The 15,320-nt window shown below is 44.7% G+C and overlaps 1 protein-coding gene across 2 annotated transcripts in view; it reads right to left on the reverse strand.

Moving 5' to 3' along the window:
• Positions 1 to 5,838: 5,838 nt before the first annotated feature.
• Positions 5,839 to 15,320, reverse strand: part of LOC129832184 (multiple epidermal growth factor-like domains protein 6) — a 104,788-nt gene continuing 95,306 nt past the window's right edge. Inside the window, exons 33-38 of one of the 2 annotated variants that reach the window (XM_055896030.1) lie at positions 14,891 to 15,019; positions 14,180 to 14,308; positions 13,746 to 13,874; positions 12,968 to 13,096; positions 7,657 to 7,785; positions 5,839 to 7,141 (exon numbers count right to left, since the gene is read on the reverse strand). In XM_055896030.1, the coding sequence (XP_055752005.1) occupies positions 7,002 to 7,141; positions 7,657 to 7,785; positions 12,968 to 13,096; positions 13,746 to 13,874; positions 14,180 to 14,308; positions 14,891 to 15,019 (785 nt within the window). In that variant the 3' untranslated portion in view covers positions 5,839 to 7,001. Of the gene's footprint in view, positions 7,786 to 12,967; positions 13,097 to 13,745; positions 13,875 to 14,179; positions 14,309 to 14,890; positions 15,020 to 15,320 lie in introns of both variants that reach the window. The other variant, XM_055896029.1, reaches the window with a different exon arrangement.

Raw genomic sequence — 15,320 nt, forward strand, 5'->3', positions numbered from 1 at the left:
AATAAGAAGTGGAGCCACCTGCCATCCTTATAGACTTAATACATCTTTCATTCTGTTCTTTTTTCATTGATGTGCAAATAGACGGCCATGACGGTTACCGAATATTTTTGCTTGGTAACAAACAACCATTTGTTTTTTAACATGTTTTGTATGATCTAAATTGAGTTTGGCCTCAGCACAAGCTAGTGAATTCCAGTTCTCCTGGGTTGGTGGTTGTTTATGAAGAAGTTCTAAAGCCAGCCTCCAACCTTTCCCTATTTTCCATCCTGAGCTTCTTGATCAAAGGGGCTTGGGAAATGATATGACCCCTTATGGTTGCTTTAGCAGCATCCCAGATAGTTGCAGATGAGACAGCAGAGAGTTGGTTGTCGAGCCAGTAATGTGATAATTAATATATTATCACAGAGCAGAAATGTTAAGCAGAGACGTATTAAGTCTACAATATCTGGTTATGGGGATTGTTTTGCCAATTTCAATATCTATATACACTGGGGAATGGTCAGAAATGACTATAGAACCAATAGCACATGACTGGACAACATACATGTACAGTGGGGAGAACAAGTATTTGATACACTGCCGATTTTGCAGGTTTCCCTACTTACAAAGCATGTAGAGGTCTGTAATTTTTATCATAGGTACACTTCAACTGTGAGAGACGGAATCTACAACAAAAATCCAGAAAATCACATTGTATGATTTTTAAGTAATTAATTTGCATTTTATTGCATGACATAAGTATTTGATCACCTACCAACCAGTAAGAATTCCGGCTCTCACAGACCTGTTAGTTTTTCTTTAAGAAGCCCTCCTGTTCTCCACTCATTACCTGTATTAATTGCACCTGTTTGAACTCGTTACCTGTATAAAAGACACCTGTACACACACTCAATCAAACAGACTCCAACCTCTCCACAATGGCCAAGACCAGAGAGCTGTGTAAGGACATCAGGGATAAAATTGTAGACCTGCACAAGGCTGGGATGGGCTACAGGACAATAGGCAAGCAGCTTGGTGAGAAGGCAACAACTGTTGGCGCAATTATTAGAAAATGGAAGAAGTTCAAGATGACGGTCATTAACCCTCGGTCTGGGGCTCCATGCAAGATCTCACCTTGTGGGCCATCAATGATCATGAGGAAGGTGAGGGATCAGCCCAGAACTACACGGCAGGACCTGGTCAATGACCTGAAGAGAGCTGGGACCACAGTCTCAAAGAAAACCATTAGTAACACACTACGCCGTCATGGATTAAAATCCTGCAGCGCACGCAAGGTCCCCCTGCTCAAGCCAGCGCATGTCCAGGCCCGTCTGAAGTTTGCCAATGACCATCTGGATGATCCAGAGGAGGAATGGGAGAAGGTCATGTGGTCTGATGAGCCAAAAATAGAGCTTTTTGGTCTAAACTCCACTCGCCGTGTTTAGAGGAAGAAGAAGGATAAGTACAACCCCAAGAACACCATCCCAACCGTGAAGCATGGAGGTGGAAACATCATTCTTTGGGGATGCTTTTCTGCAAAGGGGACAGGACGACTGCACCATATTGATCTTGGCCAACAACCTCTTTCCCTCAGTAAGAGCATTGAAGATGGGTCGTGGCTGGGTCTTCCAGCATGACAACAACCCGAAACACACAGCCAGGGCAACTAAGGAGTAGCTCCGTAAGAAGCATCTCAAGGTCCTGGAGTGGCCTAGCCAGTCTCCAGACCTGAACCCAATAGAAAATCTTTGGAGGGAGCTGAAAGTCCGTATTGCCCAGCGACAGCCCTGAAACCTGAAGGATCTGGAGAAGGTCTGTATGGAGGAGTGGGCCAAAATCCCTGCTGCAGTGTGTGCAAACCTGGTCAAGAACTACAGGAAACGTATGATCTCTGTAATTGCAAACAAAGGTTTCTGTACCAAATATTAAGTTTTGCTTTTCTGATGTATCAAATACTTATGTCATGCAATAAAATGCAAATGAATTACTTAAAAATCATGCAATGTGATTTTCTGGATTTTTGTTTTAGATTCTGTATCCCACAGTTGAAGTGTACCTATGATAAAAATTACAGACCTCTACATGCTTTGTAAGTAGGAAAACCTTCAAAATCGGCAGTGTATCAAATACTTGTTCTCCCCACTGGAAGTAGAGGGCATAAAAAATGGTCCAATCTAGAATATGAATTGTGGGGTCTAGAGTAGAAAGTATAGTCTCTGACAATAGGATTTAGTTCTCTCCATACATCTACTAAACCAGATAAATCACAAACGCTTCTGAGAGCATTTGAGGCTCTATGATTCGAGACTGGAAAGATCAGAGTATTATTTTATCTACCAGTTGGTGCTGAAACGGAGACCAAGATGCAATAATGGCATTCTTTCATTGATCCCTACTTTCTGAACCCTTCTCTCAATGTATTCTAGTCTGTCGGCAAAATACAAATTAATGGTACACCGTATTTAAGTGATAGTTTAAGATAAATGTACTGCAAATCCTATTGAATGAAAACTCCATGAGAAAATCTGCTGGCTAGCAAGTGGGAGGGTTTTCAGCAGTTGAATTACAAATGTTCAGCGTGCAAGGGAACCACGCCTGCAAAACCTGTTATGTACCTGTGTAAGGTAAGTCTGAATACCAACTACTGAGAAGCACTTAGTAGTGGGGATGTTGACGTTATAGTCTCAATGAGCAAGACAGAGGCAAAAAGCCTGATATGGACAGTGATGGTGCAGAGATGGCAGGTGCAGTGGAATAGAGATACTAAGGGCAGGCATTTATTTCAAGTACAGAGGAAAGTCAGGGAGGGCAGGAAGGGACAGAAGAGAGGCTATTTTTACAAGATTAAGGGTGGGACACAGCCAATTGAATAAGCCCTTAAATGTGATAGGAAAGCATCCAACAGGAAAGTGTGATTATTGACAGGAAACAGAGACCGGGGAGTATGTATAGAAGGAAAGACAGAGGATGAGGCCTAGTATCAAATCAAATCAAATTGTATTAGTCACATGCGCCGAATACAACTTTATCGAGAAATGCTTACTGACAAGCCCTTAACCAACAATGCAGTTCAAGAAAATTACATGACAATAACGAGGCTATACACAGGGGGTATAGTCCGGGTGGCCATTTCATTAATTGTTCAGCAGTCTTATGGCTTGGGGGTAGAAGCTGTTAAGGAGCCTTTTGGTCTTAGACTTGGCGCTCCGGTACTGCTTGCCGTGTGGTAGCAGAGAGAACAGTCTATGACTTGGGTGACTGGAGTCTTTGACAATTTTTTGGGCCTTCCTCTGACACCGATCAGAGTACATAGGTCCTGGATGTCAGGAAGTTTGGCCCCAGTGATGTACTGGGCCATACGCGCCTACGGTCGGATGCCGAGCAGTTGCCATACCAGGCGGTGATGCAACTGGTAAGGATGCTCTCGATGGTGCAGCTGTAGAACTTTTGAGGAGCTGGGGACCCATGCCAAATCTTTTCAGTCTCCAGAGGGGGAAAGGTGTCTTTGTATGTTTGGACCATGATAGTTTGTTGGTGATGTGGAAACCAAGGAACTTGAAACTCTCGACCCGCTCCACTACAGCCCTGTAGATGTTAATGGGGGCCTGTTCGGCCCTCCTTTTCCTGTAGTCCACGATCAGCTCCTTTGTCTTGCTCACATTGAGGGAGAGGTTGTTGTCTTTGACTTCCTCCCTATAGGCTGTCTCATCGTTGTCGGTGATCACGCCTACCACTGTTGTTTCGTCAGCAAACTTAATGATGGTGTTGAAGTCGTGCTTGGCCATGCAGTCATGGGTGAACAGGGAGCATAGGAGTGGACTAAGCATGCACCCCTGAGGGGCCCCACTGTTGAGAATCATCGTGGGAGAGTATGAGGGAGAAGGGGATACAGGAAATTAGTTTAAAGAATATATTGTGTAGAACTTCATTAGATATAGTCTCAAATATTTTGTTATCTTTTTTAAGAGAGCAGGTAGGATTTAGTTTCCCCCTGTCTCTGGCCCAATCTCCAGTACTGTACTTGGCAGCAATTGGATGCCAACCGCAGATAAACCCCACCAAAGAAGACAACTACTGAGAAGTGCGTAGGAAAGGCGTGCGTAAGAAAGCATTCTCTAAGTCGGAATTGTGCCCTAGACTTTCACACTTATGAGGATTTATTATCATCACAGGGCCTTCTTGATTCAACAGTGAGAACATTCAGTTGTTGGAGTAGATATTGTGGGTTGATTGTGATAATAATTCAAGTAAACTACACACATTGTCAGACTAGAACAGATGAATAAACAAAAGGAAGCCTTTGCATCCCTTGCTTGGTGTTAACAGTCAGAGTGTGGGAGAGTTCCTAGATACCCATCTTTTAGCAGGCTTGGCATTTCACATTTATTTTCCTACGGAACAAACAAACAAATTGCGCAGGACAACGCGTTAAAATGATTTCCCCCTGGTGTTTTATCAGAGCCGCTTGCTTTGTCAGTTCCAGTTCAAATGACTTGCCCTCGTGAGATCTGACTGAACACAGAGGGAGAGAGAGAAGTAGGCTAGTAATCTTCACAACGTAAGACAACGAAGTGATAGAAATCGCTCTTTGCCGAGAGAGTGGAGTGTACGCTTAATTACAGCGAAAAATTACCCAGATGTGATCTTACCTTGCAACGGGCTATTTCATCGCTGGTTTCCTGCCTACCCTCCTCCTAACCCCCTCCTGCTCTGATCACCCTCACTTGGCCCTGAAAACTCTGCCTGCTCCCACCATGACCACAGTGCTGTGTTGTGTTCAGGCCTGGCACAGCTCAGCACAGCCTCTGTCTAGCCCAGAGAGATTACAGTAGATCTGAAGTCTAGGGGTAGTAGTACGGTGCGTTGGGGGATGAGAGGTGGGCAGGGGATGGAGGCCTGTAGAGGTGGGGGCGGGGGTGAGAGGTAGATCAATGATGTGTAAGGAGCCCTTTAGCGATGGGAAGGAAGAGGTGGATAAAATATGGGATTAGGGTTGAGGAGGATGGATAAAATACGGGATTAGGGCTGGGGATGGAGAGTTGCTCAGGGGGGACTGGGGGATGAGAGGTGGATTAGAGATGAGGAGGGAGCTGTGTGATGGAAAGGGTTGGGTATTAAAGATGGGGAGGTGGATAAGGGCTGGGAATAGAGCCCTCTGTGGCCACCCAGGTCTGGGAGGATGGATGGCCTCTGTGGGGCTGTTTGACTGGAAACAGGTGTGTGTCATCTGAAGATGAAGGCCCGGCTGATAAACATTATTGGAGAACATCTGTTGCTTGTCACAACACGGGTCCAGGCCGAGTAGCCCCCCATCCATCAGCCAGGGGCTCGGTCTTGCGCTCGCGGCCCAGCTTGCACATCACTCACCCGGGGACGGAGGCGGCCGATGTGGGCTGCCTGGTCCACGCCTGGTCCAGACACCTGCCCGGCTGTGGATGCTGGAGACGCTCCACTGCACTTGAGAAATGCCTGGGGGACAGACGGACGTCCCAGCCACCCCCTCCTCCCCTCCACCTCTGCTACGCTCAGGTGCCCCCACACCCCCCCACACACTTTCTGACAGGTTTCGTACCAGGTAACGGTCTGGCTCATTGCTCACCTCTTGACCTCCCTGGCTGATCTGTGGAGAGCCTGTGCTCCCTGGTCTCCAATCCTCCATCACTGCTCTGTGACAGACCATCTCAGACCCCCTCTACTCTCCCCCATTCCTATCACCCCCACACCCCACTGACATGCCTTTCTCTAAGCTCCCAGGCAGAGGACCCAATACCATGCTACACTGCTCCCAAATAAAATGGCCTCTCTCCTAAATGTGGTGATGTGATATTATGGACAGAAATAACAGACAGATGTACCACATTTAGTAAAAAGAGAATTTGATAGAAATTCAAGATGTATCAAAATAGCACCATTTACATAAAGCCTGCCATCAGGCACATAGTACAGTAAATGTTATGAGTGGTATGAATAGCAGCATCCTGATGTACAGTTCAAATGCTTTGCAATATTCTAAAAACCCTTCTACATGAAAATATACTGATTACTTGGCTAAGACTTCTATAGGTCATAGTGCCATTGAACTGATACACTTACAGTAACAGGCAGTAAGAGCAGTAATGAATTGATATGTGACTTTTCTGATCTGACAGTACAGTAAGTGATCTTATCAAATCAAACAAACAACCAAAAGCAATTTCTAAATATATTAACACTTTATGACAAGCAATCAGGCACACACTGTCAAAAGAAACCAGTAAAATACAACACAAAATAGTCTCACTGTATATGATATGATAGTATGACAGAGTGCCGTTCAAAAGAGAGACAGTACCAGTGGACACTTTGGGAGTGATGGCTGTTGCTCCCATGTCAGTCTGACCAATGACTCTGAGGCTAGGCCACGGGTAAGCAATAGGAGGCTGCAGGCTTTTGTTCCAGCCCAGCTCTAACACACCTGATTCCACTAATCACCTAATTATGGTCTTTGTGAATCATGTGTGATAGTGATGGTCTGCACACACTGTGCCCCTCCAGCACCGTAGTGCCCACCCCTGTACTAGGCTGCCCAAAGCTGCATTGGGGTGAGGACAGAGACGTTGTGAATGTACAGGAAGTGTTTGACCTGTGGTTAATGACAGGCTAGAACAGTTGACTTGGGGCAGGGGTCCAGTCCTGAGACAATCAGGCAGGGAGCACAATAGAGCTCAGGTGACATTTCCAATGTCCACCACCCAGAAGCACATCAATGTTCCAGGTCCTTGTGTAGCCTGCTCTCTCTCTCTAACTAAACCGGCATTCTGCACCATTCTGCAGGCTCCCAAAAAGCCACCGCACATGTCTCAACCAAATGTGCAGAATACAGGTGTAGTCATAAGAATACATTGCCTTGTGTGTCTGGTCCAGACCTGAATCCCCTTCTGGCTGTATACCTCTGTCCATCTATCCATCTGTCCAACTGTACACAGCCTTCCCTTGACTCCATAGGATCCCTGATTGCATATTTAGGGAACCTTGCTGAGTGTTCAGTGTTTGAGACGTCTTGCGGGGGTATTTGGGACGTCTAGTTTGGGATGTGGGGCCTCCAGCGAGTGGGAAAGACCAGACGGCTTCTTCAGGGAGGGAGAGAAGCCCAACGCTGGGACCTCTGCAGTTTCTAGTAGTCCTGAAAAGAGGGAAGAGGCAGACAAAAATACATTTGGCACCTTCTAGAAATCAAAAGCAAATGTTCTTTGGCATTCGGGGAGTTGCTGGTGAGCTAGGGTGTTTTCTGGTCGATCTGGACGGTCTCCCGTAAACTGGGCTGGTGGGGGAAACCGAGACAGCTTCAAGCCAGACACCCCTCTGGGTGTGGATTAAAATAACTGTCAGAGGCCGGAGCGGCTATTGAGGGAGACAGGGAGACACACAGAGCTGAAGGCCTGAGGCTAACACACTTACCAACGCACTATTTCATGAAAACCTGGTTCAGCTTTACAGCTCTGGTCCTGGGTGTCTGCTGTGATGGGCGGTAGGTATCATTCACTCATCAGGGCGATGTGTGTGTGAGGTGTGTGTCTGTGTGTGTCTGTGTGTGTTTGCATTTGTGTTTGCGTGTGTGTGTAGGCATGTGTTTGTGTTTGCATGCATGCATGTGTGTTTGTGTTTGCATGCATGTGTGTTTGTGCGTGTATACAGCACCTTCTGTGCATGTGGGGCCCAGCCAGGTAACAGGACACAGGCAGCGGCCATTACGAGCGTCACACTGGGCCTGATGGGAACACTGGCACTGCAGGGAGCAGTCCGGACCAAAACGATCTCTTCCACAGTCTGACGGACAGACAGGCGAGACGGAGAGAGAGAAAGAATGACAGAAAAGAGTGGAAAGAGTGCCAGAAGAAAGACCGACACAACGAGAAAAAGATGGAGGGTGACAGCACACAAAAAATAAAATGGCAGATTTAAATACAGTAAATGACTAGTCATTTTTCTATTAGGTATAGGCATATAATCAAATCAAATCAAATTGTATTTGTCACATGTGCCGAATACAACAGGTGTAGACCTTACAGTGAAATGCTTACTTATAAGCCCTTAACCAACAGTGCAGTTTTAAGAAAATACCTAAAAAAAGTAAGAAATAAAAGTAAGAAATAATGAGAGCAGCAGTAAAATAACAATAGCGAGGCTATATACAGGGGGTACCGGTATAGAGTCAATGTGCGGGGGCATCGGTTAGTTGAGGTAATTGAGGTAATATGTACATGTTATTAAAGTGACTATGCATAGATAATAACAGAGAGTAGCAGCAGGGTAGAAGAGGGGGAGGGGCAATGCAAGTAGTCTGGGTAGCCATTTGATTAGATGTTCAGGAGTCTTATGGCTTGGGGGTAGAAGCTGTTTAGAAGTCTCTTGGACCTAGACTTGGCGCTCCGGTACCGCTTGCTGTGCGGTAGCAGAGAGAACAGTCTATAACTGGGGTGGCTGGAGTCTTTGACCATTTTTAGGGCCTTCGTCTGACACCGCCTGGCATAGAGGTCCTGGATGGTAGGAAGCTTGTCCCCAGTGATGTACTGGGCTGTACGCACTACCCTCTGTCGTGCCTTGCGGTCGGAGGCCATGCAGTTTCCATACCAGGCGGTGATGCAACCAGTCAGGATGCTCTCGATGGTGCAGCTGTAGAACTTTTTGAGGATCTGAGGACCCATGCCAAATCTTTTCAGTCTCCAGAGGGGGAATAGGTTTTGTCGTGCCCTCTTCACAACTGTCTTGGTGTGCTTGTATCATGTTAGTTTGTTGGTGATGTGGAAACCAAGGAACTTGAAACTCTCGACCCGCTCCACTTCAGCCCTGTAGATGTTATTGGGGGACTGTTCGGCCCTCCTTTTCCTGTAGTCCACGATCAGCTCCTTTGTCTTGCTCACATTGAGGGAGAGGTTGATGTCTCTGACTTCCTCCCTATAGGTTGTCTCATCGTTGTCGGTGATCAGGCTTATTACCGTTATGTCATCGGCAAACTTAATATTATTATTAAGTACATATTATTATTCGTATTGGATTGAAAACACTCTGAAGTTTCTAAAACTGTTTGAATTATGTCTGTGAGTATAACAGAACTCATATGGCAGGCAAAAACCTGAGAAGTTCCACTTCCTGTTTGAATTGTTTCTGAGGTGGCAGATTTTCAACCAAGTTCTCATTGAAATTACAGCGAGATATTGAAGAGTTTTCACTTCCTACGGCTTCCACTAGATGACAACAGTCAATAGAACGTTGTCTGATGACTAATGTGAAGGGGGGCTGAAGGAGACATTAATGAGTAATCACTGCCACGAGCTGACCATGCTTTCACATGCGCCTTCACATGAGGAGGACCTCTGTTCCACCGCTCATCTGAAGTCAATCTAATTCTCCGGTTGGAACGTTATTCAAGATGTATGTTAACCTGTTGAGGCTGGGGGCGCTGTTGTCACTATTTATGCTAATCGTGTAATTTTTGAAACGGCTTCCCACAAAATTCTTGATCGTACAATATGCATATTATTATTATTATTGGATAGAAAACAGTCTATAGTTTCTATAGGAGTTGAAATTTTGTCTCTAAGTGGAACAGAACCCATTCTACAGCAATTTCCCTGACATGGAGTCAGATTTCAGAAATGTTGGCCCCTGATCTGGAGTCAGTTAAAAGGCCACAGTTATTGCTATGAGTATACGGACACTGCTTACGTCTTCCCCTGGATGCCTTTACGTGATGACGATTTGAATGGGGTCGATTGCGCGTTCACAGGCACTATAAATTAAAAAACCCTGTAGCTAGTAAGTCTTTTGGAGCTGCGTTATGCGCGTGGAGGACACCGACCCGCACCTGTTCCAAGCATTAGTGTTGGGAGTAATCTTTCTCCGGTCATGTTAAGACTCGTTATAGGAGTTAAAAACATCATAAGGTAGTTAATTTAAAGCGTTTTATAGCAATTTATATCCGTTTAGTGCGATTTTGGGACATTTATTTCTGAAACGCTGTGAATCGCTGGGCACGCTTCCAGTTCATGCTGAACGCAGTTGGCATTTCCACATGGCAAGAGGACAGCTTTCCACCAAAAGACGATTAGACCCAAGAAAGGATCCTTTGCCCAAGATACTGATGGAAGAACAGCTCAAAGTAGGACATTTTTATTATGATAAATCGTGTTTCTGTCGAAAAATGTTAGTAGCTTAGGACGCCATGTTTTTTGACGTAGCTTCGCTTGGCGCAAACTGTATTGAAAAGTAAGGATAATTTAAAAAATGTAATTCCGCGATTGTATTAAGAATTAAATTGTCTATCAATCGATGTCCACCCTATATTTTTTAGTCACGTTTATGAGTATTTATGTATAAGAGTAGATCACTGTCTAATATGGCGCACGGACATTTTCTCACCAGCTGGGCTACATTTCACATTGTCTAACCATGATTTTGGTGGCTAAATATGCACATTTTCGAACAAACTGTATATGCATGTTGTAATGTGATGTTACAGGGGTGTCATCTGAAGAATTCTGAGAAGGTTAGTGAAAAAAATAATATATTTTGGCGATGTTGACGTTATCGCTCACTTTGGCTAGAATCAATGCTGGGCTGCTATGTGCTATGTGCTATGCTAATATAACGATTTATTGTGTTTTCGCTGTAAGACACTTAGAAAATCTGAAATATTGTCTGTATTCACAGGATCTGTGTCTTTCGATTAGTGTATGCTGTGTATTTTTACGAAATGTTTGATGATTAGTAAGTAGGTAAACACGTTGCTCTATGTAGTTATTCTAGTCCATTTGTGACGGTGGGTGCAATTGTAACCTATGCCATCTACCTGAAATATGCACATTTTTCTAACAAAACCTATCCCATACCATAAATATGTTATCAGACTGTCATCTGATGAGTTTTTTTCTTGGTTAGGGGCTATAAATATCTTAGTTTAGCCGAATTGGTGATAGCTACTGGTGTTGGTGGACAAATAAAAGATGGTGGATTATGCTAATGTGTTTTTAGGTAATAGATTTACATCTTTACATATTGTGTCTTCCCTGTAAAACATTTTAAAAATCGGACATGTTGGCTGGATTCACAAGATCTGTGTCTTTCATTAGCTGTATTGGACTTTAATGTGTGAAAGTTAAATATTTAAAAAAAATATTTTTTTTGAATTTCGCGGCTCTGCCTTTTCAGTGGGGGTGGGGGGGGAGTGCCGCTAGCGGCACCCTCAGCCTAGACAGGTTAACAACATTCTAAAGATTGATTCAGTACATCGTTTGACATGTTTCTACTGACTGTTACGGAACTTATAGTTGATGCATTTTGTGACTTTGGAATTGTTTACCGTTAACGCGCTAACCAAAGTAGCTAATTGGACATAAATAACGGACATTATCGAACAAATCAAGCATTTATTGTGGACCTGGGATTCCTAGGACTGCATTCTGATGAAGTTCATCAAAGGTAAGGAAACATTTGTCATGTACTTTCTGGTTTCTGTTGACCCCAACATGGCGGCTAATTTGGCTATTGTTCTGAAGCTCCGTCTCAGATTATTGCATGATTTGCTTTTTCAGTAAAGTTTTTTTGAAATCTGGCACAGCGGTTGCATTAAGGAGAGGTATATCTATAAGTCCATGTGTATAACTTGTATTATCATCTACATTTATGATGAGTATTTCTGTTGAAACGATGTGGCTATGCAAAATCACTTGATGTTTTTGGAACTAGTGAATGTAACGCGCCAATGTAAACTTAGATTTCTTATTATAAATATGAACTTTATCAATCAAAACATGCATGTATTGTGTAACATGAAGTCCTATGAGTGTCATCTGATGAAGATAATCAAAGGTTACTGATTCATTTTATCTCTATTTCTGCTTTTTGTGAAAGCTATCTTTCGCTGGAAAAATGGCTGTGCTTTTTGTGGTTTGGTGGTGACCTAACATAATCGTTTGTAGTGCTTTCGCTGAAAAGCATATTTGAAATCAAACACTTTGGTGGGATTAACAACAAGATTACCTTTAAAATTATATAAAACACATGTATGTTTGAGGAATTTTAATTATGAGATTTCTGTTGTTTGAATTTGGCGCCCTGCACTTTCACTGGCTGCTGTCATATCAATCTGCAGCCATAAGAAGTTTTAAAGGTCTTACTCACATCGGCTACGGAGAGCGTGATCACACAGTTGCCCGGAACAGCTGATGCTTTCATTCATGTTTCAGTGTTACTTGCCTCGAAGCGATTATAGAAGTTATTTAGCTCGTCTGGTAGGCTCGTGTCACTGGGCAGCTCTCAGCTCTGTTTCCCTTTGTAGTCTGTAATAGTTTGCAAGCCCTGCCACATTCGACCAGCGTCGGAGCCGGTGTAGTACGATTTGATCTTAGTCTTGTATTGATGCTTTGCCTGTTTGATGGTTCGTCGAAGGGCATAGCGGGATTTCTTATAAGCTTCCGGGTTAGAGTCCCACTTCTTGAAAGCGGCAGCTCTACCCTTTAGCTCAGTGCGGATGTTGCCTGTAATCCATGGCTTCTGGTTGAGGTATGTACATACAGTAACTGTGGGGATGACATCATCGATGCACTTATTGATGAAGCCAGTGACTGATGTGGTGTACTCCTCAATGCCATCGGAAGAATCCCGGAACATATTCCATTCTGTGCTACCAAACAGTCCTGTAGCTTAACATCTGCTTCATCTGACCACTTTTTTATAGACCGAGTCACTGGTGCTTCCTGCTTTAATTTTTGCTTGTAAGCAGGAATCTGGAGGATAGAATTATGGTCAGATTTGCCAAATGGAGGGCGAGGGAGAGCTTTGTTTGCGTCTCTGTGTGTGAAGTAAAGGTGGTCTAGAGTTTTTTTCCGTCTGGTTGAACATTTAACATGCACAAAACAGTACAAATCAATATGTAGCAGCCGGTGAAGGCTCTCAGTTTTAAAGGCTACCTAAGATCCAGAGCGCTGTTGCAGTGTAGAGGAGGTCGTACCTTTTTCACATCTCTGTCCAGTCTTCCCTGGGGGGCAGAGACACTGTCCCATGGCTGGATGACAGGGGGCCCCCCCACCACAGTCACATGACTGCTGACAGCCCTCCCCAAACCGGCCAGCCTCGCACCCTGGGACAGACAGACATAGTGAGACACAAACGCACACACACACACGCACGCACGCACGCACACACACACACACACACACACACACACACACACACACACACACACACACACACACACACACAGGTCTGTCTTTATTACTTCATTATAGAGGGTAAACTATCTGGCTGTCTTGCAGCTGCTCTGCAGTGCTCAGTGCTCTCCTGCTGGGGCTGAAGTGGGCATGTAGGCCCTCACACTGAGCTGAGGAGCCCAGAGCAGGCAGGAGACAGGAGGCAGGAGGGAGGAGGCCACAGAGATGCAACAGGAATGCATTAAGCAGTCTGTCTCCGCTGTGGCTGCCTGGAAACACCTGTATCTCATCAAATAACCACGTCTGCCTGCCTATCTGCCTGCTCACAGAGAAGTGCCAACAGATGCTCGTATTCATACTGTATGTACTCTCTCTCTATCGTTTTCATAGACATGCACGCACACACACCCACTACAAAAAAATGCCATCACAAATGCATATGTACAGTATGTTTGTAAGACCCACACGTATGGCTTTCCTGTTATTAAAGAGAACTGAAGTGCTGACCCTCCTGTCTCTATATGAGAACAGAGTGTGAATCAGATTGTGTGATCTTCCCCTCTGTCATCCAGTACTCACGTCTCTGACACAGGGAGCCACGGTAGCCAGGCGGACACACACACCGGCCCGTCACATGATCACATGTCTGTCCCGCCCGGCACTCACACGGATGGGCACAGTTCTGTCCGAAGAATCCAGAGGGACACCCTGGGGACAGGATGACAACACAGGAAAAAGTTTTGTTGTTAGTTTCTCATACAAGAGTGGAACCAATCATCACAATCATGTTAATTTGGCACCAAATGTTAGAAAACAGATTGAAACAAGAAGGGACTAACAATATGAAATGCTCATTTTCCTTTTTTGTTGGAAATGTTAAACCTTGTGTGCCCACATGAACACAACCCACCTTATCCTTCATTAGAAATATAGGGCCAGGAGTTTTTCCTGGACAGGTCACATGGTGAGGAAAAACTCCTTGCCCTAACCATAATTTTTTTTAAACAACGTACTGTGTTCACAAGAGTGTCCGTAGTGTCCGGCGGTGCAGCTGCAACAGCCAGTGAAGCGGTCACATGTCCCGTTGTTCTGGCAGGGACAATCCAGTGCACAGTCTGGTCCGTACTTCCCCTGGACACACACTGGAAACACAGACATATGGTAGAGACATACAGTAACAACAACACAACACTCACAACAAACATTTCATCTGTCTGTGCTTTTACTACAGGCGGCTGGTGGCACCTTAATTGGGGAGGATGGGCTCAGAGTAATGGCTGGAACGGAATCAATGGAATGGTATGTGGTTTCCATGTGTTTGATACCATTCCATTCACTCCATTCCAGACATTATTATGAGCCGTCCTCCCCTCAGCAGCATCCTGTGACCTGTAACTGATACTGCACACATAACAGTGGAATTACCTAATATAAACATAGAGACACACTGTAAGCCAGGGATATGGGAAGTTACTGTTCTCACAGTGACTGCTGGTTGCTACTATTCAAAATAACACAAGTCTTCATTGTTTTGTCATGGCTGTTGGGTCATCTAACATTGTTTCAATGTTGTAACAAACAGAGTAAAAAAACTAAGCAACTTCAAGAACAGACAGGTAAACTAATGTAGTACTGAAACACAATTAAACTCAGCTGACCCTTTGCCCTGCCTGACATTATACTAACGTTATCCTGATGTGGTGTTGATGTCATCCTGAGGTTACCTGTCTCACAGCGGGGTCCCGTCCAGCCCAGCCCACAACTGCAAGTCCCGTCCCTGGGATCACACAGCGCTCCATTCCAACACACACACGTGTTCCTGCACTGCAGGCCATAGCGCCCCCTAGGGCAAGCTGGAGGAACAGCAAGGCTTTCGATAGTAATCATCATCATCATCATCACAGCACTACCAAGGCCAGCATTACGTGGAGTTCTGTTCTTTAGCTACCCAGCCAGCAGTGAGCCCACCACACAGTTAAACACACAAACTACACACTGACACACACACACACACACGTTTATTTAAGCAGCAGTTAATTAGCGAGATGGCAAAGTGGTCTCATTTGGCAGCGATATAAAAGAATAATCATGTTTCTCTGGGTAATTTAGATTGGGAAAACAATAAGCGAATCACTTTGATTCTCCTGTTTATTT

Source organism: Salvelinus fontinalis, chromosome 33 (assembly GCF_029448725.1).
Source record: "Salvelinus fontinalis isolate EN_2023a chromosome 33, ASM2944872v1, whole genome shotgun sequence".
Lineage (NCBI taxonomy): Eukaryota > Metazoa > Chordata > Actinopteri > Salmoniformes > Salmonidae > Salvelinus > Salvelinus fontinalis.